This window comes from Chionomys nivalis, chromosome 11 (assembly GCF_950005125.1).
Source record: "Chionomys nivalis chromosome 11, mChiNiv1.1, whole genome shotgun sequence".
Lineage (NCBI taxonomy): Eukaryota > Metazoa > Chordata > Mammalia > Rodentia > Cricetidae > Chionomys > Chionomys nivalis.
Window position 1 is genome coordinate 24,999,718 of NC_080096.1, and position 27,762 is coordinate 25,027,479.

General features: G+C 50.1%; 1 protein-coding gene across 4 annotated transcripts in view; it reads right to left on the bottom strand.

The window, feature by feature from the left end:
- The window catches only part of Dlgap3 (DLG associated protein 3), a 65,267-nt gene that overhangs the window by 19,217 nt on the left and 18,288 nt on the right, over positions 1-27,762 (bottom strand). For 3 of the 4 annotated variants that reach the window (XM_057784239.1, XM_057784241.1, XM_057784240.1), the window contains exons 2-8: positions 21,801-21,883; positions 19,220-20,374; positions 15,148-15,353; positions 14,760-14,832; positions 2,700-2,913; positions 2,218-2,531; positions 1,739-1,824 (exon numbers count right to left, since the gene is read on the bottom strand). In XM_057784239.1, the coding sequence (XP_057640222.1) occupies positions 1,739-1,824; positions 2,218-2,531; positions 2,700-2,913; positions 14,760-14,832; positions 15,148-15,353; positions 19,220-20,323 (1,997 nt within the window). In that variant the 5' untranslated portion in view covers positions 20,324-20,374; positions 21,801-21,883. Of the gene's footprint in view, positions 1-1,738; positions 1,825-2,217; positions 2,532-2,699; positions 2,914-14,759; positions 14,833-15,147; positions 15,354-19,219; positions 20,375-21,800; positions 21,884-22,087; positions 22,130-27,762 lie in introns of those variants that run through there. The other variant, XM_057784242.1, reaches the window with a different exon arrangement.

Here is a 27,762-nt window from a genome sequence, read left to right on the forward strand (position 1 = left end):
GCCTATCCACATGAGGAGTCAAAAAGCCTTCCCAGGGAACCAATGAAGATTTGGGGGCTGGTTTAGGGAAAGCAGGAAGGAGGCTGGGAGTACCAAGCTGTAGCACCCATGACTCTTACTCCTTCTCTAATTCAAACCATAGTTTGCAAAGGGACTCTGCCACGCAGGACAGTGTTCTGTAGTTTTCATGGCCTCTTAAGGGTTTGGAGGACAGCAGCTGCAGCAATAGGTCAGGGAACGGGGCAGCTTGCTCTCCTCGCATCTAAGGAGTACGGTGCTTCATGGAGTGGACAGAGACAGCGACTCCCCCAGGACTCCCAAGACTTGACCAGGCACTCAAACAAGGCTACTCCAGAGGTTCCCAGAGATGGCAATAACCCGGGGAGAACTGGAAGGCTCGGCAATGGTGCCCGGGGACAGCTCTAAGGGGCTGCCACACAGGCTCTCGTGTCACCCCCGCCACGCTACAGCCTTAATGACTTCAATTACCACGAAAGCCCTCGGAGCCCTTGCCAAGAAGGTTCCCTGCCATCATACTCAGACCCACCAGTCTGGTGTCATTGAAGCCTAGAGGACACACACGGCCACCGTGGCCCTGCCACCTGGTCATTAGTGAAAGTGTCTCCCTCCAGGCTTCCCAAAGCAGAGAGGACTCTTTCCAGGCCTCCCTCCGGGGCTCACAATGTTAATTCTTCAGCTGGAAATTAAGGAAGCAATGTTTCTGAGGCCACCTAATGCCAAAATAGTGGCTGCTGGCAATTCTAGTATCTCTGATTCACCCCTGATTCAGGCACATAATAGGTACCCCCTACTGGTTAAATGCTTGTGCGAGCCAAGTGAGGAGGAGTGTTATAACTGCCAGGGACCCACGAGAGGCAATCTTCCTGTTTGTTTCTTTTGAGCTCATACACTTGTACACCGCAGGATGTAACAAGGGACTGGCAGAATCCTGTTATCCCCTGCTAAAGAACAATTGCTGGAGGCCTGCTCAGCACCTACCGATAACCCCACCACCACCACCATCCCTTTCCTTCCCCTGACCACTGCACCTCTCCTGTAGCCCCCATCACCCGGACTGGCGGGAGTTCAAGCACTCAGTGCAGAGCTATCGGCTACCGAGGCAACACCATCATGAAAAACTGACTCCCCAGTAGAAGGGCCTGGGGAGAGAGCTTGGTGGGGAAGCACTTCTTAGACAAGCATTAGGACCTCAGTTTTAGCCCCAGACACCCCTGTGAAAAAGTCAGGTATGGTGGCACGCACTTGTAATCCCAGCACTGGGAAAGCAGAGGCAGGAGGATCCCTGGGACTTGGCAGCCAGCCAGTCAAGTCTAATTGGTGCGTACCAGGCCATTGGGAAACCTTGTCTCAAGAAAACACGGGGAGATGTCTCAGTGGACAAAAGTTCTTGCCACAAAAGATTCACAATCTTAGTTTAATTCCCACAAATCATGGTGGAAGGGGAAAATCTTCAACACTGGTACCACCACTTCCCCAGCCCCCAACACACTTTATTTTTCTTTAATTAAAAAAAAAGGGAGAATAACTAAAATCGACATCTGGCCTCCAAAAGAAGTACACACACACACACACACACACACACAAAGGTTTGGTCCTCTCCCGGAAGGCAGCATATGCAAGGTCAGTAGACCAGCAAAGACGTTGCACTTTACACAGGCCTGGCTCCCCTTTATCCCCAAACCCCAAGGACACCTAAGAGACCCACACTGTGACCTACCTTTTGTCCTCTTCCACCTGAACGCCAATGGAGTGGAACTCTCTTCGGCTCCTGTTCTCGGTGTCCGAGTCTGAGATTGTCTCCACCTGGAGGCAGGATGGAGGCGTCATTGGCTGTGGCTGGCCAAAGAAACACTGGGCTCACAGAGGACTAGAATGGCCAGGAGTGGCTATGCGCCAAGCTAGCTGGTAAGTCCCAAACGAAAGAGAGTGCAAGTACCAAGATGGGAGGCACTGGGTGCCGCTCAGTGCTCAACACTCACCAAGAACATGGTACCAGGGAAACGGAGATGGGCTGTTTAGAGGCAGCCTCATTCATCAATGACCAAGATGGGTCTACTTGAAGCTCAGGGAAAGTTGTTGGTTGGTTTGTTTGTTTGTTTAAAGGTCTGTATATGCAGAAATCCCTTTCGATCTCCGTCCACTTGTTCCCAACTACATAGGGTCAGAGCCTTGGATAGTTATTACTGCCAACCATACCTGCACCCCAATGGACGGCCGCCACTTCCGTTGCCGCGCCAGGCTCCTCAGCTCCTCCCGGCCGGGGATAGTCTTGATGATGAGTGTGGGGGGCTTGGGGCTGGCCCGGGGTGGCACCGGCGCCAACTCGAGGGTGCGTGCGCCCATGGCCGGGCCGTCCAGCCCGTCCGCGGAGCTACAGCGCCGGGCTGGGCCCTCTGCTGCAGTGAAGCTCTCATGGGCAGAGTCAGTGCTGCTCTGGGCGGTGATGGAGATGCGGGGTGGGGCCTGGCTTCCCGTTGGGATGGGGGGCGGGGCCTTTCTGAAGTTGAAGGCTGCAAATAGGGATGCAGGATGGAGATGGTGGCCCCCATCATCCCCAGACAGCCGCACCCACGTGGTACAGAGGACCTTACAGCCAACGACCACTTCCGGCCTAATCCTACCCAGTGAGAAGCGATCTACGCAATTGGCGTCCAGGGACAGACAGAGAGCATACTTACAGGAGCCGGGCCTCCCTGAGACAGGGGCAGGGGCAGCAAGGAGGGGTAGGCAGTCGTCGTCTTGAGAGCAGCCGGCCTGGATGGCCCGGAGGTAGCTGTGGCTCCGCATGCGGAAACAGCCGGGCAGGTCCAGGGCGTCCACGGCCTGGGACTCAAGCTCCCCAAACACGGACCCGCACACGGCCTCCAGCTGCTGGTTGAACTCCTCGCTGAGCTGGGAGAGGACCAGGGGGAACTTTATTGAGATGCTGGGCTAAGGTAGTATCAACTAGGAGCTTTGTTTTGGAGAACACCTAGGTCACAGAGGCCGTGGCTCTGTGCAACTCTCCTCCACTAGGGGGCAGAAGGTTTCCCAGGCCTACCTTGGGGCCACTCTGGTCCATTCTTCCTCTGAACACACAAACTCTGACCTACGCCTCCCTTCAGGAATGCTGCACACGAGACTCCAGGCCTCCACATTTGCCTCACCACCTAGTCCCATCCCTCACCTTTCCCTCACTTGACCCTGGCAGAGGGAACCAGGAACTAACTACAGAGCAGTCTCCTGGAGTGAACATGTTTTATTTATTTATTTATTTATTTATTTATTTATTTATTTATTTTTAATTTTCGAGACAGGGTTTCTCCGTAGCTTTTGGTTCCTGTCCTGGAACTAGCTCTTGTAGACCAGGCTGTCCTCGAACTCCCAGAGATTCGCCTGCCTCTGCCTCCCGAGTGCTGGGATTAAAGGCGTGCGCCACCACCGCCCAGCTTGTAAACATGTTTTATTATGGTTTTGTTTTAGCTTTTTCTGAGCTCAAGCTCATGGTCACCCAGGCTGGCATCAGAACTCAGAGCAATCCTCCTGCTTCTGTCTCCCCAGTGTTGGGATCACATGTGTTCATCACCATTCTTGGCTATGAACTGATTAAAAGCAACAGTAGAGACCTTTGCCAAAAGGCAGGTTGGGACCTGATGGGTAATGGAGCAAAGTTACCAACCTACAAGTGTCCCAAGCCTCTCCCAGCTATACACAGCTACTAACCAGGGCTCTCGTTGAACCCTCTGGCCACTGCCCTGTCCTCACTTTCATGGATACGTCTATAGTACAGCACAGATACAAAGCCCAAGCACCACTCTGCATGGATATGAACTTGGCTGTGGGCTTCCACTCAGCCAAAGCATGGAGATTCCTGCATGGGCCACGGTGTGCGCTCAAGATCTGCCACTTCCTAGAAGTGCGGCCTGGAAATATGAAAATCTGGGGGCTTCAGTTTGCTCCCCTATCTAATGGGAGTGCTAATGGCACTGGCTGAGGGCTACTGAGAGGGCTGACACAGACATATAAGACATCGGAAGCAGATACTGGCACAGAGTGAGCCCTCGATGGCATGCAGATATGCCAGGACTACCCGGACAGCACAGGCCAGCTGCTCCTAAGAACTACAGCACTGCCATTACTGCGTCCAAGAGCAAAGCCCCTGCTGATGTTGTGCAGAGGTCACTGGACAGAGTCATGGAAGAGGTTCTCAAAAAACATTCCAGGGGCACTGTAACAGCAAGTGCATTTTGTGACATCTCCCTGGAAAGATTCAGGTCACCACAGTGATCTGCAGTCACAAACCTGAAAGAGTAGCACGGTCCCTGGGTAAAAGTGCAGCTCAGAATTTCCCTAACCTGGCCTCCTCAGTGACTACAGCAGGCATCTCGAGCACCATCTACCAACAGACAGATGAAGGCTCATCTGGCCCAAGGATGCCAGTCTGGCAAGTAGTAAAACTGAACTGCAACCTTACTTCTTGGGTTCTCTGCAAAGCTGGTTGGTCATCAGAATTATGGAACCTGCCCTCAAGATAGAGATGCCACTCTCTGCTTCTGCTGCCTGGATATTTAGAACCAAAGCTGTTGGTTTTGAACTACACTCGGTGGCTCTCGTGTAGACCCAAGGAATGACACAGAACTCTTTGGACTTCTTCCTGTGACCTTTCCCAAAGCAACTTCATTACCAGTATGCAGAAGTCCAAACACTACAGGTTCTAGATCTGTAGCAACTGTGCAGGTTCTAGATCCTGTAGCAGGTACGTTCTCAACAGCAGCTCCTCCCATGATTCCCGTACCTGGCTCAGTCCTCCTTTCGAAAGCATCAAGGGCAGCCGGTGCCAGAGTCCCTCCAGAAATGCAGGAGCTACACTAACTGCCATTCCTGGGCTTGAGGCACTGCCCGTTGAAACTATTCAGCCCCAAGAGTTCTGCCTAGAGCACAGGGGAGCTGAGCTAACCCTGGCATTCTGGGTACTCCGGGCTCGAGTTGTTGGGGCCTCCAAGATGGAAGGAATCTCTGAAACTCCAAGCCCTGCATTTACCTCCAATCCTCTTCTGTGCAAAGCATGAGGCACACAGCAGATGCTCAATAAACACTGGCTACTATTATGAGCAGCAGCAACAGTGTCTTGGGTCACATTGATAAGACCACTCAGAACGAGAGACTTCTCTATCCCAGGGGTTGCAAGGCCCTTCAAGTCCCACCCACTGATAAATATACTCTGAGTGAACTCCACCCAAAACAGACAGAGGGAACAGATAGAGGGGAGAACAAGTAGTTCCCATCTTCCAATAGGACTGGCCAAGAGGTGACTCGGACCCAACAAAGACAAAGGAACCACAGGCACCTATAGACTCCGAGGAACACAGTACACGAGCTGACCTATACCATTTATGATTATGAAATGATAACATTCTCTGTGAATACTGCTGTTACCCCTACATGGACTTCTATTCAACTTCTCCCAGAACCCACTTGCAGGGGAGTTAAAGGAGTCCTCTTGGGAAATGAGATCCTGAGTCTGACTTCAGCCTGAGTCAGAATCACCAGCTCTTTCTAAGCATGCGAGACACAGAGAAGAAAATACTCGGGCTGGATCTAATTGGAAATTGAGCATGTTGGAGTTGGTGGGTCCAGCTGGGGGCCAGGCAATATCCTGGACACCTGAAGGTTGTTACTCGCTTTGGCTCACCTTGGGAAAGGCCTCCTGTTTCAAAGCGGTTCGCGACACTGGGTGAAACATAGAGTTGTTTTATATGCATAGCTGAGCTCACAAGAAAGCGAGATCAGTCCCCAGGGGACGAATGCAAAGAGGAGCCTGGAAAATCAGAATATGAACTGTGTGTGCCAATGCTGCAAACAGCCTGGTGGAGGCGGAAGGCTGGGGGCAGGGGTTACCGGTCTCAGCACAGAGGGCTAAGTTTTAACACCCACTCTGGTGCCCGAGTGAGACTTGGGGCCCATGTGAAGCCCAAACGAGAAGCAGAAATGAGAACCTTCATAAACCTTTGATGATAATGTAGACGAGGGGAAAAAATGCTATCAATCATCACCAGAGGCCCGTGACAGGGAAGCCAGTCTGCAGCTGAAACACCAGGGAAGGGAAAGGAGGCAAATCCTCTAAGAAGCTGTGCACGCAAACCGGTCTTCCCATAGACTCAAGACCGCGTGTGCATGGGCTTGCACACCAAGCGCTCCTAGACCAGGACTATTCTAACAGAAACAGCCACAGAATGTATCCCAGGAGATCAGGCCTCACAGAAGCTGCTCTGGCCTTACCAAGAAGAAGCCACAGTGAAGACGAGGTAACCTTGTCTACATGTGAGATATCTCTGATAGAACCCTTCAGGGCACATACTGTACCCGGTATTAAACTATATTTAAAGGTTTCTAATTTAAATGATAAAACCAGGGAGGCATGGTGGTGAACGCTTATAGTCCCAGCATCTCAGAGGTGGGGGGGGGAATCAACAGTTCAAGGTCATCCTCCACCACAGTTCCTTTCTATACCAGCCTGAGCTACTTGAGACCCTGTCACATTAAAAGCAAATAAACAACAACAAAACCCCTGCAAAGTTAAAAAATATAAGCAAGAACAAAAAACTGGGGGAGGGAGTCATAATAAAGATTTGAAAAGAACTTCAAGAAATTTCTTAAAAAAAAAAAAAAAAAAAAATCTGTGAGTTCGAGACCAGCCTGGTCTACAGAGCTAGTTCCAGGACAGGCTCCAAAACCACAGAGAAACCCTGTCTCGAAAAAAAAACAAAAAACTCTGAGCCAGGTGGTGGTAGCACACACCTTTAATCCCAGCACCTTTAATCCCAGGAGGCAGAGGCAGGTGGATCTCTGTGAGTTCAAGGCCAGCCTGCTCTATAAGAGCTAGTTCCTGGACAGGCTTCAAAGCTACAGAGGAAACCCTGTCTTGAAAAACAAAACCGAAACAAAACAAAACAAAAAATCTCAGTGAAAATTAAAGCACAATTTATAAGTTAACAACAGAAGACATTTTAATAAAGTAATAATACCAAGCACAGGGAGGGGACGTGAATGAAGGGTTGAGACACAAGGAGGGAACGCCCCGGACACAACCAACGGGAACTCCAGATGGAGACACTCGGACCGTGGGGAAGGCAATGTTTTAACAGACGACACTGGCTGGGAATTTCCTAGACTTCCTCGTGACTTCAGACAAAAAAGAATGAGAACAACAAATCCTGCTCCCCAGACAGCTCTAAAGATGGATATAGCGGTCAGAAACAACCATTTTATCACTCCGAGGACAGACCAAAGGCACACAAGAGGGTATGTACGTGTCGTGAAAATCACCAAGCTTCGGGTGAGAAGGCAGGACTCCGATCCTGCGCCCATGCCCCAAGGCCCCAGCTCTTGGGACGCTGCACTCCAGACACCGTGCTGCAGGCGATCGCAACAGCTGTTGTGTTCCCACGGCCAGAGGCCCCTGAACTGAGCGCTATCAGGTACAGTGTGTAGAGCAGAAAGGCCAGCAGCAATGCTAGGTCTGAACGGCTAGATGGCTATGTTTAAATTTTTTCGGTTGGTGTTGTATGTACATAATGCACATTTGTGCTGTGGCACGGGTGTGGGGATCAGAGGACAACCGTGTCCTCGGTTTTCTTTTTCCATCCTTATGTGGGCTCCGGAGGTTTTACTATGGTCGCCAAGCTTGCACTTCAAGCACCGTTTGAGGCATCTCACTGGTCCTGGTCTGATCTCTTAAAGAGAATTCTGGGAATTCAGCAGAGAATGGTCTGAGAACCTGTACCCTGTCCCGCCATGTCCCTCAGCAGTGGAACGAGTGCACACGTGCAGGAAACACAAAAAAAGCCCCTGGTGATGAATGAAAGCCAGAAAAGGCTTTAAAACAAACACAGGCTGAAAGAGAAAACCTCACTGGCTCAAGGGTTTTGAGGACAACTTCTACCCAATGTTTGGCCAAACGAGGCTATGCAGCAGACACTGGAGCCATCTCTAGGAAACAAGACTTAAAAAGCAAAAGCAAAAAAAAAGCGAAGACATCAGAGGCTGCGTGCTGCAGGAGAAGCAGACTTCACAGGTTTACTCCAGGAATTAACACAAATAAACAAAGCAGCAGCAATCTTTGGGAAGCAAAAATAAGAGCCCAGAATTGTCACACCATATTACCTAAAACGCTCAGTATTCAACAAAATATTATGTCACGCAAATAAAGAAAGCATAAATGGTCTCAAAATATTCGGCTCATCGCACTCAAACTACAAAGAAGTTATTATAATCATATTCTTTTTGTTGTTGTTGTTGTTTTGTTTCTCGAGGCAGGGTTTCTCTGTGGTTTTGGAGCCTGTCCTGGAACTAGCTCTTGTAGACCAGGCTGGTCTCGAACATACAGAGATCCGCCTGCCTCTGCCTCCCAAGTGCTGGGATTAAAGGCGTGCGCCACCACCGCCCGGCATTATAATCATATTCTAAGAGCTACAGGAAGCCATGTTTAAAGACTGAGAAGCGAGCATGACAACAATGATTTCATGGATAGAAGTCACAATAAACAAATGGGAAGGAGGAGGAGGAGTTTAGTCAGGGTCTCCTGGGAGTACCCAGGCTAGCCTTAAACTCACTATGTAGCCCAGGTTGACGCTGAACACAACATTATCCTGTATCGGCTTTCCAAAACTGTAGACATGCATCACTATATCCAACCTAGATTTTTAAAAATTATTATGATGATTATTTTTAAATTATGCGTATATGTGCATTCAGGTGTCGTCAGAGGCCAACAGAAAGCTCTGGATTCCCTGGAGCACTGTAATTACAGAATGATGAGAGATCTAAGAACCAAACTTGGGTCCTCTGCAAGAGCAATGTGCTCCATTAAGTGCCGAGCCATCTCTCTGTGCCCTTATTATTATTAATTTGTTTTAAAAGAAGAAACAACGGCTCAGGAGGTGAAGGTGCTTGTCAGGCAAGCCTGTCTGCTACCTTCCTTCCTCCCAACCCTGGAACCCACATCAAGGTGAAAGGAGAGACCCAACTCCATAAAGCTTCCCTCTGACCTGCACATGTGCACTGTGACATGTGTGTACACCAAAGTACACACCATACATACACATATACATCACACACACACACACATTAAAAAATTAAAATCACACAAATTAAGAAAAGAAAAAAATATGCATCCAAGAGCTGAAAAGTGCAATAACTGAAATGAAGAATTCCATTGAGAGGCTTAATATAGGACACGGTCAGCAAACCTGAGGACAAAACAACATAGATTGTCCAATCCAAAGAGTAGAGAGGAAAACACTATGGAATAGAATGAGCAAAGCCTCAGAGACGCACGGGGCAACAGTGAGCATGGACGCCCCTAATAAGTTAAACTACATCAACCAGCCAGAGCTTTCTACCAACAGTCCCTGGAGTAACTAAAGAACACACTTTAGGAGGAAGGAATTCATCTAGGAAGCGAGAATGACAGGGAAAAGGGCAGGCGACAGGAGATATACACCTTAGGAGTAACAGTGTAAAAACGACCAAGGCCCAGGAGTCCGCTCAGTCAGCAGAGGGCCTTCCTGACATGCATGAAACCCAGGGCTCGCTCGATCCACAGGACTGCATAAAACCAACCCTACAGATCTGTCACCCCAGCGCTCAAGAGGCAGAAGCAGGAAGATCAGAAGTTCAAGATCATCCTCAGCTACAAACTGAATTTGAAACCAGCCTGAGCTACCTGAGACCCTCATGTGGATCCTCGGAAGATGAAAACCAAATGTCATATGTCCTCCCTAACAAACACCCTCAAAATGGACCATATGCCTACAATAAAATGAAGGAGAAATTAATTTTGTTGTGATCTTGAATTAAGCAAAGACTTCATTTAATATTAAAACAAATTTTCTGGAAAAAAAAGAAAATTTCATAAAATATACCTCCATTAAATTTAATGTGATTTATCAGGGCCTGGTGGTGTAGGACTGTCATACCAACTGCTCCAGAGGCTGAGGGAGGAGGATAGTAACTTCAAGACCTACTTAGAAAGACAGGAGGCAGAGGCAGGCAGATTTCTGTGAGTGCAAAGCCAGCATGGTCTATAAAACTAGTTCTAGGACATCCAGGATTTCACAGAGAAACCCTGTCTCAAAAAAACAACAATGACAAAAAAAATAAAATAAATAATTTATTAAAAAAAAAAGTTATCCCAGCACTCGGGAGGCAGAGGCAGGCGGATCTCTGTGAGTTCAAAGCCAGCCTGGTCTACAAGAGCTAGTTCCAGGACAGGCTCCAAAACCACAGAGAAACCTTGTCTCGAAGAACCCCAAAAAAAAAAAAAAAAAAAAAGTTAAGTTAAAAGAGTTCTGGGGGGCTGGCAATGGCTCAGCAGGTGAAGGACTTGAGTTCAGTCTTTGGAAAGAACCGACTCCCGTAAATTATCCACTAACCTCCACATGCACACACGGAAGGACAGGGACACACACATCACACTAAAAAAAAATATATATATATATTTATGTATATATATATATATACATAAAATCTAAAAGTAAAAACAAGCCGGGCGGTGGTGGCGCACACCTTTAATCCCAGCACTTGGGAGGCAGAGGCAGGCGGATCTCTGTGAGTTTGAGACCAGCCTGGTCTACAAGAGCTAGTTCCAGGACAGGCTCCAAAACCACAGAGAAACCCTGTCTCGAAAAACCAAAAAAAAATTTTAAAATTTAAAAAAAATAAAAGTAAAAACAAAAGAATTTCTGGGGCTATATAACACAACAGTACAGCACGCTCCAGCACGTGTAAGGCCCTGGAACTGAAAGGAAAGAGAGAGAGAGAGGAGAGAGAGAGAGAGAGAGAGAGAGAGAGAGAGAGAGAGAGAGAGATCAGGTGTGCACACTGTGAGGTGGCCCAACAGGTAAAGGTGATCGCTACCACCAAGTCTGATGACCTCAGCACCCACATAGTAGAAAGAGAGAACAGACTCTCCCAAGCTGTCCTCTGGTCTCCACGTGTGTGCCGTAGTGCACACGCAGGTAAAGACACATAACAAACAGATAATAAGTGAATAAATGTAAAAAGAATGACGACAACACTAAAATGCCTTTTCTTTAAACAAGATGAAAAGCCAAGTCCCTCAACAGAGGAAAGCACCGTAGCTGACCTATTAACACTACACTTTCAGCATCTAGAATTTCAGGAAAATAATGTTTTCATGTGGGCACTGGGGAGAGAGCGCAGGGCCTCACTTATGCTGGGCCAGTATTCCGTCACCGAGCTAGAACCACTCTCCTGTCCCCAAATGAATTTCTATTGCTTAAAAAAGAAAAGGACGAGGTCATCAAAATTAAAGTCCCCTCAGGACTCTGCATTATTCAGAGAGAGAGTAGCAAACCTTGTCGACTTCAGACTAAGTCAAGTCTGCACATTAAAATTACAGGAGTAACCATAAAGTATAAAATGGAATATGTAACTGTCAAGCCAGCGTGGGATTTGGCAGAGAGAAGAATAAAGCAAACTCAATCAATCCAAAGACAGCAGCAAAGGAACAGAAAAGCACCAACTCTGCTAGGTGTGCTGACATAAACCTGTCATCAGTGCTCAGGAGGCTGAGGCAGGAGAATGGTCACAAGTTCAAAGCCAGCCTGGGCTACATAGCAATGATAAGCCAGCTTGTGTTACACAGTGAGAACCTATCATAACACAAATGAAAGACAGACTGACAGACAGACATAAGGGAAGGAAGAAAAGCATCGTCTAAAAAGCTGGAGAGAACCAGACAAGATGGCTCAGCTGGTGACGGTGCATGCTACAACCAAGCCTGACAACCGAAGTTTAATCTCTGGGATCCACATGGTGAAAGCAGAGAACCAGTTCTTCCTCCATGTCGTCATCTGACCTCCACACGTGCGCCCCAGCATGCACTCCCTTACCCCAACAGAATAAATGGAAGGCTCGCAAAGTAAGATGATAGAAATAAATGCAAGCCTATCAGCAATCACAATAAATATAAATGTACAAAACTCTCAGGCAATTACCAAATGGATGTAAGAGCAAATCTATTTAAAAAGACCTACCTGAAACATATGTGACAAATGCTTTAAAGTCAAAGACGGAAAGGGATGTTCAAGGCAAATACTAAAGAGAAAAATCCACCCAGGAGGAAAAGCATCATTAGAGATAACAGGGCAGCATCTCTGGTGCTTTAAGCCTCTCCCTCCTCTTCTGTAAAGCAAAGGCTCTAAGTCACACCTCCAGGAGAAACATGCCAAGTATATACACTGTTAGATAATGTAAAGTGGGAGGAAGAGAGAAGGGAGGAGGAAGGCGAGGAATAGGAAATGTCTGGAAGGTTTAGATTCAAATTTCAGAACAGTTGGAGGAGATCTGAATAAAAGAAAGTGAAGAGAGGTTTCCTGGGATCGTCTGGGAAGGAGACATCTAGGCAGGGACAAAAGCTAAAGTCCCAAGGCTGGAGTCGAACTCCCGTGTCTGGGGAGCAGGCGGGGGTAGTGTGGTGGAGGAAAGGAAGGGAACGTGCTGGAAGATGGACAGGAGGTAACACCAGCCAGCTCATACAGGGCTCTGTAAGCCCCACTAAAGCCCCGGGTGGCTACTCTGATCAAGGTGAGGGCTCTGAGCAGGAAGGTAAATAGCTGTCGTTATATTTTTAAATAATTGTTCTGGCTACACTGACAGAGAATGAGCTGGAGTCAGGACAAACACAAGAGACCAACAAGAAGACTGTAAGACAGCCCTGACCAAGACTGGGGGGACTTGCAGTGAAGTTGGTGAAGGGTGGATGGGAACAGAAATACCATGAACAGGATTGGCTGAAGGAACAGAGGAGACGGCATATGAAACAGAGAGAACAGTCTGACTTCATGGATTGCGGGTATAGCTCTGTGATGGAGTGTGTGCTCAACAAGAGAAAGAAAGGAATAGAGGGAAGGAGGGAGAGAGGGAGGGAGGGAAGAAGGAAGGAAAGGAGGGAGGGAGGGAAGAAAGACCAAAAAAGACTGACTTCAGACTTTCGGACCATAAAGTCCTAGAAAAACAAACCTGCCATTATCTGAAAAGCAGATGGCAGTGGATGGAGCATAGCTCTGAGGAGGAGGAGAACTGGGGGTCTGTAAGCAGCCATCCAAGTGTGTTCCAGTACACGGTTCCATGCACACGCCTGGTCTCTCAGGGAGGCTTCTGGAGCTATGCATCTGGGAATCAACAGGCTCTCAGTAATACTCAAAGCTACAAGCCTGGGGGAGGTCACCTACGGAGTGGGTGCTGAAAGCCGGGCAGGGACAGAGGCCCAGAAAACTCCAGTGGTGACATCCTGAGACGCAGATTGAGAATTAGCCTTCGTCAGGGGGAGGGGGAGGGGGCGTGGCACCCAAAAAGCCACCAGAGAAAAGTGTCCCAGGAAGAAGGGTCATCGACTATGTTAGATGTCACTGACCGTCAAGGAACACGAAGACTGGGTATTAACTAGTGCACTGGGAGCAGAGGCTTGCTTGATGCAGAGAGACAGCTGTGCCAAATTGGAATCCGACTGAGGAAACGGAACAAAGGAAGGGGTTCTGAGAGGCTGCCGAGGCTCACAATAGGAGCCGATGGACGGTCTTCTGCACGGCTTTTTGCATTTCTCTCCACACCCCCCAGCAAACAGTAAAAATAGCTAACCTTTACTGAGCGCTGGCTATGTGCCATGAGTGCTATTATGATGCCTATTTTTAAATAGGGAAGCAAGGGGCTCAAAAGTCATGTAACTTGCCCCAGGTCACTCGGCTGGTAAGTAGTTCAGCCTCTATTCAACCCTATCCCCTACATTCAAATATCAACTACCACTGCCTCCATTTCATGAAAAAGAAGGCCCACACTTTATAGAAACCACTTTATTCTTTTTGAGAGAGAGTTTCCTGGACCCCAGAATGGCCTCCAACTCGCTGGGTAACTGAGGATGACCTTAAACTACCGATCTGTCTGCTGAGACGGGCATGGGCCACCACACCCAGTTTTATGTGGCACGGGGATCGAACCCAGGACTTGGTGTATGCAAGGCAAGCCCTTTGATAACTGAGCTACATCGCCAGCCTGGGAACTCAATTTTATAAAACATCAGTTTGGAGCCACTTTACCTCACATTTGAATGATGTTTTCTGCTGAATTTCCACAAATCCCCTGAGAGTTATCTTACACTAACACTGTCCTTTGGTTTTGTTTGAGATTAGAGTCTTACTAGTAGCCAGGGTTGGCCTTGAACTCACGATCCAAGATTACAGAGTGCTGGGATTACAAGTGTGTGCCAGCATTTCTAGTTTGCTCTTATCATCCCAAAGACGAGAGGAAACAGGTGTTGAAAGGGAAGGTAGTCCAAGGGAACGGAGGAAACAGAGGTGTTGAAAGGGAAGGTAGTCCAAGGGAACGGAGGTCGTGGCAGCAGAACTCAGACCCTGACAGCCTGGGAGACTTCAGCTCTGCCCCTGTCTTGTCTGTACCTTTCACTTATGAGTCTGGTGCAGTCAGGCCTGGAGAGGGCCTGAGAGCCACAGAGAAACAATGCTGTCCTTCCCCGCACACTCACCACTTTGACCACACTTGGTGGATTCTTGGGGATCCCCAGCCCAAGAAGCTCTGGAAATCATAGGCAGCTTTCAAGGTTTCCCCAGAACCAGGCTTGCTTTCCCTCCAAGGACAGACTGACATCACAGTGTAGACAGAACACAGAGCTGACTTCCCTTTCATACCCTTCCCTCCGAATAGACAGGGCCACCCCCTACCTGTCCAGTGGTGAGGGAACGGCTGTAGCCAGGGATGGAACTCCGGGGATGGATCCGGGGTGGGACACAGCAGCTGCAAAGAGCAGATGCCAGAGTCAGAATGGGAGTGTGCTGGGGGAGGGGCGTGATAATATCAGAGCCTCTGACTAGGTTCTGTACCTCTTAACAACCCCCCCCCAACAACAAAAAGACTCCCCAGGAGACTTTGGGTAAAAGGTCTCTTCCCCCCACAAAAGAAACACTAAGACAGAGACCGACTCCACCCCATATGGAGCAGAGCAAGCTGGTCTGTTGAACCCTAAGCAGGGCTACCCATGCAAAACCCACGACATACAGTTCCGCAGGAACTCAGAATCATCTCCAACACTCCCGCCCCCACCGTCCTTACTTGATCCTGGCTGTGTCCACGCTGGAAGAACGGCGGGAGGCAAAGCGTCGGGCAAGTGCTTTGGGAGATGTCTTGGGGCTACCGTCTGAGTCTCCGCTCTCCTCATCCCCCATGGCTTTGATATAGCTGCCGCTCCGCATCCTGCGACAGGGGATCTCCCCATCCTTGCCACCCGTGGGGTAACCCCCCCAGTCATCTTGCGGCACCTGAAAGGACAAGGGCCTCTACCTCTCAGACAAGTCATCCTCCAGCTCAGAGGAGAAGGTGTTCTTCCTCCCACCGCCAGCAGGAGGCGCTCCGTCCTGCTGGGGGAACAAGTTACACTGAAGAGTATCACAAAGGACCTAGATGGGATGTCTCAGGGTGTTTCTCTCCCTTGTGGGAGTTGTCACATCATCCTCCAGAGACCTTTAGCCACTCAGTAGAAGGTCAGCTAAAGAGCCTATGAGTGACAGATCGGATGCCAAGACATCAAAGCCCGGAGGCCTGAGTGGCCTGTCAATCATCTCCCCATATGTCCAGCATCACCTGACCTAGGTCACCTTTCACCTCTCCTCTTCATCCTGTTAACATGTTTCCGCTCCCTATCCTCTGACTCTCTCCCGGCCCTCAGGGAACTACAGAGGGTATTAGGCAGGGAGAGTGTAGGCACTTTCCACGGTCTAGACGGAGGTTAGATGGTCAGGAGATCAGGGCCCAGGCAGAAGCTCAAGTGGCAGGAGGGAAGCTAATTAGGCAGCTGAGGCTGTTATGCAGGCAAGGGATGATGCGGCCTAAATGAAGACAATGAGAATAACGGGGAGAGGAGGAGAGGAGGAGCATCAGTGAGCCTGATTAGCGGGGGAAGGAAGAGGAGCAGAGAGGAGCCCACGATGACTGAGAAGGGTGATGGCGAAGGACCTGGGAGCAGGAGTACTGTCCTTCTCTGAGCCGCAGAACTCTAGACAAATCAGTTTGGGACAAAGGGGTGACGGGTTCAGTGTTGAGTACCCTGAGTCTGGCCTAGAACTGAGGTGTTTGCTATGCTTAGTCTTGGGGTTTGCTGAGGGAGGTGGGCTGGAGGCAGACATGCAGAGAGCAAGGGTGGCAACCAGATGCCCAGGAGTAAAGGAGATCCCCCCCAGGAGGGGAAGAGGGAAGGGGCTGCAGATAGACCCAGTGGCATTTGAAAAAGGACTGCAAAGAAAGGAAAGGGGGACCTTGACATCACCTGAGAAGGAGTGGGCAGAGGGGTAGGAGGGAGTCGGGAGAATGCCATGTCACAGAAAAGAGACATTTCGGGAAGAAAAGGAGTCAATTATGTCAAATGCCACAGTGCTCTCCGAGGTGAGTAACTTGTGCTCTGGAGTTAGGAGACCCAGTGCAAAGGCTTGCCCTGGCGCTTGCTAGCTAGGTGAACTTGAGCTAAGCTAATTATAAACGCCAAGTATCAGTTTCCCGGTCGGTAAATTGGTAAAAGTAATTATACCTACATCAGAACGGTTGGTGGAAAGGATAAACAAGCAACACAGAACGCCTAGAGCACGGAACCACTCAGTAAATGGTGGCTATTATTATAGGCATTGAAGGCACTGTTGGGCGCTGTAGTCCAAAGACCACTGGTGACCACCACCCAGGGTACTTTCGAGGGCAGGGTGTGGAAATCTGACTGCGCTGGAAACTGAAGGGAAGCCAGGAGAGATTTCTACACTCTATGGACTGTAGACAGGGATGACAGGACGTGATAGGGGGCGAGGGTCTGGAGAAATGTCTCAGGATAAAAGAAGCTGTGGGTGCATTTTCAAGAGAGCCTCTAACGATAGGGGCAGCAGAGGGATGAAGGAGCTGAGGAGCCCTGGTGGAGGAGGGAGGGACCAACCCGGCATGGGTTGGAGTCCATGATGGTCACCTAGGCTATGAAGATGACATATAAGGAGAGAAGGCCGGGGAGGCAGCAGGGATGTAAAGCATGCGGTAGACGGAAGAGGTTAAACAGGGCAGGTCTGGCGGCTCCAAGAGGAGCAAGGCTGAGCGAGGGGGGACTCACGGGGTGCAGGGCGATACTCTCATAAGGGAGCAGGCTCACTGAGCGGCCAGAGCTCAATTAGAAGGAAGATGGGAGCAGAAAAGAAATGAATGAAGCTAAGGGGGAAGCAGGGATCCAGAAAAGGCTCACAGTATCCAGTGAGAGAAACGGGGCTTTGTTAAAGGGGTAGGAAGCTGAGTGTGGCAATGTATTACTACTCGCTGTAGGTGGAGGCAGATGGAGACAACCCAGGCTACACAGTCAGTTGGAGGCCACCCTGGGATACATGAGACCCTATCTTAAAAAGAAAAAGAAAAAAGAGGAGGTAATATCCCAATGAAGACACCAGGACAGGTCATACAGTCAGAGAGCCACCCCACCCCTTCTGTGCCAGGGAAGTATAGGCTGTTTTGGAAAGGTCTGCGCAGCCTTCAGTTCACCCACAAATGGGCTCAAGCCCCCATCCAAGCCCCATCCTGTTAGGATGCTCTGGAACCCCAGGCTCTGAGTGCCATCCCCGCCCCCATCCTCTACAGAAAGGAGTGGCGGGAGGCCAGCGAATGGGACGGCCAGGGCGCACACTGCCACACTGCAGCGCTCCCACTCCACGGCCACTGCGGAGCTCTTTGCTCCTCCGCAGGACACTGTGAGGAGCATGTTAAAAAGGAAGCCCCCAGGGAGGTCAGGACAACCCCGGAGCAGCAGCAGAGAGCAGCAAACCGGTAGCCAGGTCTGGTGCTGGAGGAGGAGGGCACCTGCCACCCGGGAGGGAGCAGTCTGAAGCTGACCCACACAGCTCAGATCCCAGATGTCTAGTCCTGTTTTTCCTATGGTCCAATCTGCTCTCTTGGGTTTCCATGAGATTCCCCCAGGAGGGTACTAACATGAGTACAACTGACAGGCAAGGCCAATGTCACCCTAAAGGCTCACGCAAGCTCACCTCTCCGCGCCTTCCAACACGCTGTAGGATCTTTCTGGAACACCTTCGATCTGCACTTGACTAACTCCAGCTCCTCACAGAGATTCAGCTCAGGAGCCATTCCTCAGAGAAGCTTCCCCCAGCCAACCCTAGCCACCACCCACAGGTGAGCAAGGAGCCTCCTCTGTGTTCCCACAAGACCCAGGATTCTCTTCTGTCACACAGCATACCATCTGCTCCCTGGGCTACTGTGAGCTCTTGGGCAGCAGGGACCCTGATCACTGTATCAAGGACATGCTCACTGAATGAATGAATGTGGATTAACAACCTAGGAGAAATGCGGACTTTGGAGATACACTTAAGTCTGCCAGATCGCCAAAACTTGTACCGATTTTTCCTCCAAAAGTGGCGGGAACAATAACAAAATCAGTATGGGTTAGCTGAAGCTAAAATGAAAGCCTAGAAAAGGGGTCAGAGCTCCTAGCCTTGGCAAAGGGACCACAAGGTTGTATGGGAGAACTCCACAGCCATCACTGTGCCCTGCCTGTAAAGACAACAGGATTCACTCCTTTGTGTCACCAGCCTTGGAAAACCCCCAACATGCATGCCTCCAGGCTCCCCCATCATTTCCCAGACTGTCCCACCACACCATAGCCCAGAATGACAGTTCCCAGGAGAGGCGTGTTCTGGAATCTCATCTTCACATTCCAATAACTGGACCAATTGGATTTGAGTATAAAAGGTCTAGGGGAAGGGCTCGGGGCAGGATGAACTTCTCTCCAGCTGCCAAGCTCCAAGGCAGTACTCTAGGTAACTCTAGGTAATGCCACTCTGCCCCATCTGCTGCCTTAACCTCACGTTGCCTTCAACAACAGAAGACAGAGGTCAGCGCATCTTGCCCTAATCAGAAGGTCAAGACGTCTTCCTGCTCTTGGCATTCATGGTCAAATTAGAGCAGTCCTGTCATTGTACAAATGAATAAAGTAAAGCCCCAAAGGGGACCCAAGGCATGACAGAGGCAGAACCTCCTGCCTTCAAGACCTCCAAACACAGGGACAGCTGGATTCCACCCAGCCACGTCCACTGTTCCCCAGTGGACCAGACTGGTGAGGACTCACAACGTGGTTCCCCGCCCCACCAAGCCTCACCTGCAGATAGTGATAAGTCCTGGCTTTGGCCTTGGTCTCTGGACCCAGGAGTCCCTTGCCTGGCCCGGCCCCTGGGTATCCGTCCCGGCCCTGGTTGACCATCATGGTATGCCAGGCACTTCGCTTGACTGACTGTCCATCCAGTGACATGGACATGCCAGTGCATGCAAGGCAGCGGCCTTCTGACCCGCCCGAACGGCCCTTGAAGCTCAAGTCCCGATAGGACCCATCTGGAGCGTCCAGGCAGAAGGGACCCCCAGGCTCTCCAGGGGGCCTCCCACCCGCCAGAAAGCCACTGTCACTGTCCAAATTGTCATCAGAGCTCCACCAGCCTGTGGCCTTGGTCTGGTGGCGCCCATCCCCCTTGCGGTCCTTGCTCTTGCTCCGTTTGCCATGCCGGGACTGGTGGTGGTGATGATGGTGGTGGTGATGGTGGTGGTGAGAGGTGTGCGGGCCTCCAGAGCCTGGGCCAGGGTAGCTGTCTCCCCCAGAGCCACCTCTTCCCTCGGCCTTGGGCCCATTATAGTCTCGCTTCCCGGGTGCCTCCAGAGAGTGGGACTTGGCAAAGAGCTTCTGCACAGAGTGAACCAGGTGCCGGATGCGGCTAGGACTCTCGCTGCGAGCCTCAGGGGCAGGGCCAGATCCAGGTCCAGGCCCAGGCCCTGCTGGACCTCGCTGGTATGGGAGCGTGTGGAAGCCATCTTGTTGAACTGGTAACTGCTTTTCAAACTGATCCAGGAGTGTGGGAGGCAGGCGGGTGGCACCCTTGCCCTGTGGGTGGCCCACACAGTCTTCACAGGTGTCGAAGGGGCCCTGGCCGGGGTACATCCTGGGGAAGGTACTGCTGCCTCCCCCAGGCCCCACCCCCCCTGGGCCTCCCTCAGGGCCTACTGATGATGGGCCCTCACTCAGGCTCAGGGGCCCTTCTGGAGAAAGGTGTCCCAGGCCAGCTCTTGGAGCACAGAAGCGGGGCTCGGTGGAGAAGGCCTCCCTGGAGCCCAGCAGGTACGGGGCCCTGGCAGCTGGGCCCACGTCCATATGCTGCTGGTCAGCAAAGCGGGCTGGGCGGGGATGGCTGCCTCGGTCGCCATGGTAACCCCTCATGGCCTCAGCAAAGGCTCTTCATATTGTTGGGGGCCAGGCCCCAGGAACCTCCTGAGAAAATAGGGAGAAAAAGGATTTGGACTAAACAACAGGCCACTTCACCTAAAATCATCTTTCACTAGGCACCGTGGCATCCCTGGTGGTAGTGCATACCAATTTATTGTGATTAATTATACTATCTCTCCACACAGGGACTGAAAAGTCCTTAAAACAGTCATAACAGACAAAGAGACAAGGGCGCAAAATAATTCCATCATTCATCAGTGCTGCAAATTTGATAAATACTTATTCACGAGAGGAAATGCTTTCACAGCCAAATGGGCTTTTAAATATCCTTAGATTATCAAAAACAAAAGGAGACCCAAGCAGACATACAACAGAGTCAAAGAAACCAGTCATTAGGTGAATTGGCTTTTAACACGCTAAGCTGTGGCAAACTGATCCACAGCCATCCCTCTGCCCCAACGCTATCCCACAACCCTCTGCTGCCGATGTCAGGCCTTGGAGACAGAGCACCCAAGCGCCATGATGGAAGACGACACTAAGTTCAAGTCACATCTCCATGCCACTCCCTAACACCCCTCCCCTCCACATCGACTTCCTCGCATTTGACTGCAGGATCCTCCCCACCCCTTGAGAATTCCATAGGCAGGAAAACCTGAGTGGATTTCATCTACCTTTGCTGGCTTCCAGACACTCCCCACAGCCCACCCCTTGCCCATCACCCTTTGCCACACTCCCTCTCCATGGAGGGCACTGTGGAGGCAGGAAAGACTCCAGAGAAGGAATGCTGGTTAGACCAGACAACATGTGACCACTAGACTGAGATTGGAACCCAGGAGTTCTTACTCCCAGGAACAGTGGGTAAGTGAGGCCAGGAGCCAGTGGAGAAGCCACTGTGAACCAATATTTCTGGCCCCCATCCCAGGCTTGCAAAGGCTATAGACAAGAGAGGTCAGCTCTCAGCAAGAACTGCCTCCCATCAGGACTCCAAGAGCTGCCAGGACAGGAGCTATGGGCAGGAGGAGGTGACAGCAGGAGGGACAGGGACAGAGGATCTGGCAGACGGAGCCCTCCCCCATCCCAGACCAGCTCCTGGGCCATCTGCTGACTAGGAGAGGACAGCCTCAAAGACTCCAGACAGCAGCACCTCCTAAAACTCCATCTCCCTTCCTCCCCACACCGACACCCCCCCACCCACCCACTCTGCTCTGGCTTCTTCCAGACCCTGCCCGCAGCTTGGCTCCTCCTAGTTCCCTAACACTAGTTAGTGATGCATGGGGCATTGTGCACACCTCACTGTCTGTAAGCCGACAGAAAATCCTGTCATGTAGACATTATCCACACTTACCATGAGAAAATGGAGCTCAACATGGGGAGATGGAAAAGCCAATAAATGGGCTGAGTCACTTCGAATCAAATATTTGGGTTTGAGACTCTGAATAAATCTCCATCTCCCAAATTTTCTAATACTCACCATCCGGGGTGTCCCATCCTTGACGTCAGGATCCCCACCACGAGGTAGAATCCTAACTTCAGCAGGCGCAGGACCACTGGCTCCTGACAGACAAGAAAGAAGGCAGCAGTCACACTAGAGGAGGAATGAGTTTTCTCCTGGAGTCCTCAGGACAGGTCTCTGGCCTGACAATTTTCTTTCCCAACCCCCCAAACCAGGACTGGTTGGATACCCCATGATGCAGAGGCTTCAGACCCTCAGGGAAATGAAGTTGGCTTCATTATGCAAATGAATGCAAATGCACTCACAGGTTGGACTACCTCCAATTGCAGGTGTCAGTGTGATCTGTCTATGGTGTTCAGCTACAGCATTTTCATTGCCCTTAAAGGTGGCTGCATTCCACAGACATCTGTAGAGCGTCTACTGCAAGACAGACTGAGTGAGAAGTGTACTGAGGTCATTTGAGAGTGGCCCCGTCCTTAAAGGGTCTGAAGTCTCAAAGGACAGAATTATTGGGTTCCTATATTCTGGCACAAGCTGTTCCTTCCTCTTTGAATCGCCTCTCATCTTCCCACAAGCTCTCCTCCCGGCTAACACTTACTCATATGAAGCCTCACCTTCCCATGGAGACTTGCTGTACTCTTTATTCTGGGTTATGCCTCTCATTTGGGCTTTTATGACACTCTGGGTACCCCCAAGGAAGCAGCGAACATGCTCCATTGAAATTGTTTGCTTCAGTCTCCATCTCCCCCAACTGCCACGGTCTCCAGCAAGGCGAAAAATAGGCCCCGGCCATCTCTGACTTGAGCCCGTGCTAAGTGGGTGTTCGTCTGAGTAGATGAGGAAATGGCCATGCCAGAGAGAGAGGACAAAATGCCAGGCTAGCTTGAATTAGATTCAGAAGATAACAGTCAAGGAAGGCTTCCTGGGGAAAGATGTATTTGAAGTACAATATGGGTTAGAGAAAGGTGGGTGTGGGATAATTCCCAGAAAACAGTGGGTACGAGGTAGACAAAGAACGTAAATATCAAATTCTGAGGGGTGGTCTGGGAAAGTTCCAGAAGGTGGTTAGGGTTTGGCAAATACTGGGGGAGAGAGAGAGAGAGAAGAGAGAGAGAGAGAGAGAGAGAGAGAGAGAGAGAGAGAGAGAGAGAGAGAGAGAGAGAGAGAGAGAGAGAGAGAGAGGACGACTCTGGAATATGCGGCAGCCTTGACTGGAAGGACTAATGAAGCCATTATTAGACACAGAGATGTCAGAAGGAAAAGCTAGCTCTGTAGGCATGATTAATAACAGTGAAAGAGACACACTCAGACATCAGGAAGAACTTCCTGGCCCTGAGGACTGTGACACAATGAAGAAGATTGTGGAAGTTGGTGGAATCTTCTAGAGAGGAAAGGTTCAGACATGTGCAGCTCCCAGCTCCGGGGCTTGGACCAAAGGACTATTGGCTATCTTGCCTAGAGGAACACGGGAGTGACCTTATTGATACTAAGAGCCTGACTCTATGGCAATTCTTCTTCGTTATCCTTTTGCTAGGATAACAGAGGGGAGTTCAGACCAAGATGGTTTAAGCTCTCATAGAAAACCATTGAGAGTCAACTCCTCCCTGGGGTGGAGCTTCGACTAGCCTGGACCTTTGTCCGTGGCATATTCCTTTTGCTGCCCCAAGAAGGACATAGACGCAAGACTCACAGCACAAAGGCCACTTTGGCTGAACCTCGCACCATCCCGTTTACCTTGCCTATATTCATACCAAACTGGAACCTCATACTGAACTCCCGGATGCTGGGTGTTCGCAGATGGCTCTCCCACGACCTTCCCACACCTGCTGCCACCAAGTTGCTGGGATGCCACCAAACTGCTTTGTTTTGCTTCGGTTTTGTTTTCTTCTTAAGATTTATTTTATGTGTATGAGTGTTTTGCCATCATGCATGTCTGTGCATCACCCGTGTGCCTTCTGCCAAGGTCAGAAGAAGATGCCAAATCCCCTGGAATCGGAGTTGCAGATCACTGCGAGCTACTGTGTGGGTGTGGGAAACAAACCCAGAGTCTAACAAACGGTCTTAACCACTGAGCCGTCTCTCCAGCCCTAGGACTCCTTCTATAGCCAAAGATGACCTTGAACTTCGATCTTGCTGCAACCACCCGCTAAGTGCTGAGATTAGAGGTGTGAGCCGCCCCATCCAGCTGGCCATCGAGTTCTTCACAAACTTGATTCTCAGTCTCACCAATCCATGTTCCTTTTAGCTCTAGTCTCGGACAAGGACTCCTCTCCAGACAATGACTCCAGACAGACACCTCTCACCCATGCCCTACAACAGGAAAGAACTGTCTAGCAATAAAACTCGGCCCGAGGACCAGGTCTATGGTATCAGACAAATAGTATGGTCTTCTAAACTTCTAAACACCTGCTCGCACATCACGCAGGACTTCGGCGAACATCAAATGACGCAGTGCACATGAAACCATTTTAAAACCCTGGAAGACTGGGGCCAGTGAGATGGCTCGGTGTGTAGAATAGCACTGGTGGCCAAGCCTGACAATTGGGACCACAAAGAGCCCACAAAGGGAAGGAGAAACAGATTCCCAACGGTTGACCTCTAACCTCCACATGTGGCTCATAGCATTTGTGCATGCCCCCATGAACACACACACACTAAATAAATAAATAATAAAATTAAATTTTAAACCCCCAAAGATTGAACAGTGTAGTCGCTAACATAACACCTTTATTTGTCCATTGTTTTCCATTTTCAAAGATGTGTTATTTTCAATTATGTGTATGTTGTATGTCTGTGTGGGGTATTCACATGTGAGCACTGATGATCACAGAGGCCAGATGCCGCTCAGCCTCCTGGGGCCGGAGTTACCGGTGGTTGTGAACCACCCACATGGTGCTAGGAATTGAACTTGGGTCCCCTGCCAGAGCACTATGGCTCTTAACACTGAACCGTCTCTCCAGGCCATACTTTTTTCCTTTCCTTTTTTTATTGAGACAGGATCTCACTACGTATCCCAAGCATGGAGGCCCTCTTTCCTTAGCTTCTTGAGTGTTGAGATTACACAGGTGTTCAAGAAAACCTACCAGAAGCCTTTATCTGGGGGTCTAGACCCTTCACATACGAACAGCAAATCATACAGCTAAATACAAGTTCCCGAAGGAAGGGGATATTTCATTCTTTTATTTCCTAAAGGAAAAAAGAAAATTTCATCTCTTGTAGCCCAAGTCAGCTCTAAATTCCTTACACAGCCAGAAACGACCTTGACTTTCTGGTCCTCCTGCCTCCACCTCTAGAGTGCTGGGATTACACACATGGGCCCCCACATCCAGTTTTAAAGGGAAGACTGAATTATGAACCGGATTCTTCCTGTGCACTGTGTAGTTTCAGATCCCATGTCTCCCCCTCAGCCCCCACCTCATCACTAAACCCCACCTCATTACTATGGGAAGGAATAGCAAGAGAGGAGAGGCCTCATCGTCTAATCCATCACCACTTCCTATGGATTCTGTTTCCTAAAAATAGCTGAGCCCACTTAGTTCCAGACCCACCAATCACTGTTGGCTGTGTGGCAAAGACTGATTCCCAAACCCCTTTCCCTTCCCAGGCTCCCTTGTGATGACACCAGGCCATTCCATTGTGGTTAATGATTTATACACAATAATATGAGGTTCCTGGGAAAAAGCCTGCCTTTGTGACAAGGGGTGGGGCTTGCTGGTGTCATCCTTCCTCCCCTGCTTTAGGTTGGAATAAGACAGCAATGGCCAGATCTCGGGTATCTAGCTCAGCGTGAGAGAAAGGCTTAGATCACCGCAGAGATGTTAGTCCTGACACCATCGCGCCATGGAACCAACACAAGCGATTGCCTTTCTCCAGGCCTATATATGATAAGGAACACGCTATTTTAAACCACCGTTAGCCAGATTTTCTGCATTTGTGGCAGAAAGTAGCGCTACCAAATCCAGCTGCACCTCAAGCATCACCTTCTGCTGACACATATGCAGGAGGCTCCTAACTGATCTCCCTGTTCTGGTAACCCAAATTATCACTCAGAGATGCAGATGTGACCATGTCACATTTCGGCTCCCAACTCTTCACCAGTGTCCCTGGGTTAGCATCTTAACTTGGCCAACTGAGCCTGCACACTTTCCTGCTTTCCCAGCATCCTCTCCTCACGTGCCCCCCCTCACCCTCTCACTCTGCTTCAGCCAAGCCAGCCTTTTCTCTATCCCAAGATCCCTCACACCATGGGACCTACTCCGTGTCCAGAAAGCTCTTCCCCACCCACCTCTGCCTCGCTGACTTCTGTGCGCCCTTCAGATCTCAGCCCAGTTGTTGCTTCTTCAGGGAAAGCTTTCTCTGGCCTCCCTGACTAGGTCAGATCCCCCTGCTGTTCGCTCTCAAGGCATCGTGTACCCTGCTCTTATCTCGTTACCATTTTAAATCTGTGTGATTCCATGACTGCCCATCCCTCCCGACAGAATGTGAATTCCACTCAGTAATTCTGACCACCCTCAGTGCATCCCCACCCCCACCCCACCCCTGGGCCCCTAGGCACAGTGCTTGGCATGTAGGAGGTATTTGCGGCGTGAACGTGGGCCTGAAAAGACAAGGTCCTTTCACTTAAGGCATCCTTGTATTTAACTCCCAAGACTAGACTATCATTCCTCCACACGCTTTCCATCTAAAGAAAAAGAAACTGAGGCTTGGCCCTACCCAAGATCACACTGAGAGCTGATATTGCAAAGCCCACATTGCCCAACTCCACACAGTCTGATGGCTTGGCTACTGCCCGTGCGAGAAGTCGAGCTTACGAAATGTCACAAAATGTCATTCAAAAGTAGCAGGTATTAAACAACCAAAGACTTCACGCATCCCACAGAGCTAATGAGAGCCTCGTTTACCATTTTCCCCTATGTGGGGACTCTAAGTTAATACTAAGTCCAAGGTCAAATAAAGAGAATAAAGGAAATTTCCTGAAGTTGCCCCCCCCCCCGGGTCTCTAACTCACATGTATCAACCTTGAACCTGTGGTCACCTTGCCTCTACCTCTGAGTCCTGGAATTAGAGGCAGGCCTGAGCTCGGGTCTATGCGGTGCTGGGGACCAAACCACGGGGTTTTGGCTAGGCAAACCCCTCTTCCAACAGAGCCACATCCCGAGCCCTGCTTTCTCCATTTTACCACATCAAGTCACATTTCCCATCCCATGACCCCGACAGCTGCACTGTAGGCCACGTAAACCTATGGGTCACGGAGGCAGCCACTTCCACAATTACCTACGGCTGGCTGGGAAGTGGAAAGAGAGGGAGCCTGGGCAGGTGCTGCGTGCGACAGGTTCTTCTTTCTGTAACAGACCTCAAATCTATCTGGGAATGGAAGAAGTGGCACAGATGCCGTCACCAAGAAATTACCCAATTTAGCACCGACTCCACAATCCAGCAATTAGTTTCTTAAACCGGAACTTGCTGGGGGCTGCCAGGCTGGCGAGGTTGTCGTTACAAATCTCACTGGGAAGCCAGCTGTGTAATTCGCCAGGAGGCTGTCACTGCCCTAAGCAATTACCTTCCAGAAAAAGAATGGAAACGCTGAAGAAGTCAGGGTACTTCCTCCTTTGCCCCAGGGCCCTGCCTGCTTGAGACCTTGGTGACTCCCAGAGCCAACACCATTCCCATCCTAAAGATCAAAACAGTCATTGGTGCAGGCCTGCATCTTACTCTCTAGATTCAAAGCCCTTTCTTTTTACACACTAGCTGTGTGTACAGGGACCAGGGATAGATGGCTCTTACACCATTTTCTCATCTATAAAATGGGCACATCAGAGTCATCATGAATGTGCTAATGACGTGGTTAATAGTAAATCGCACCAACTCCTTAGCACTGGAGCTGGACCAGTAAATCCTCCAGGTGAGTGGCAATCGCTAGGTGCAGTTTTATTTTTCTTCCTTGCTTCACTGGTTTACGGCGTGACCTTGAGCAGGTCAT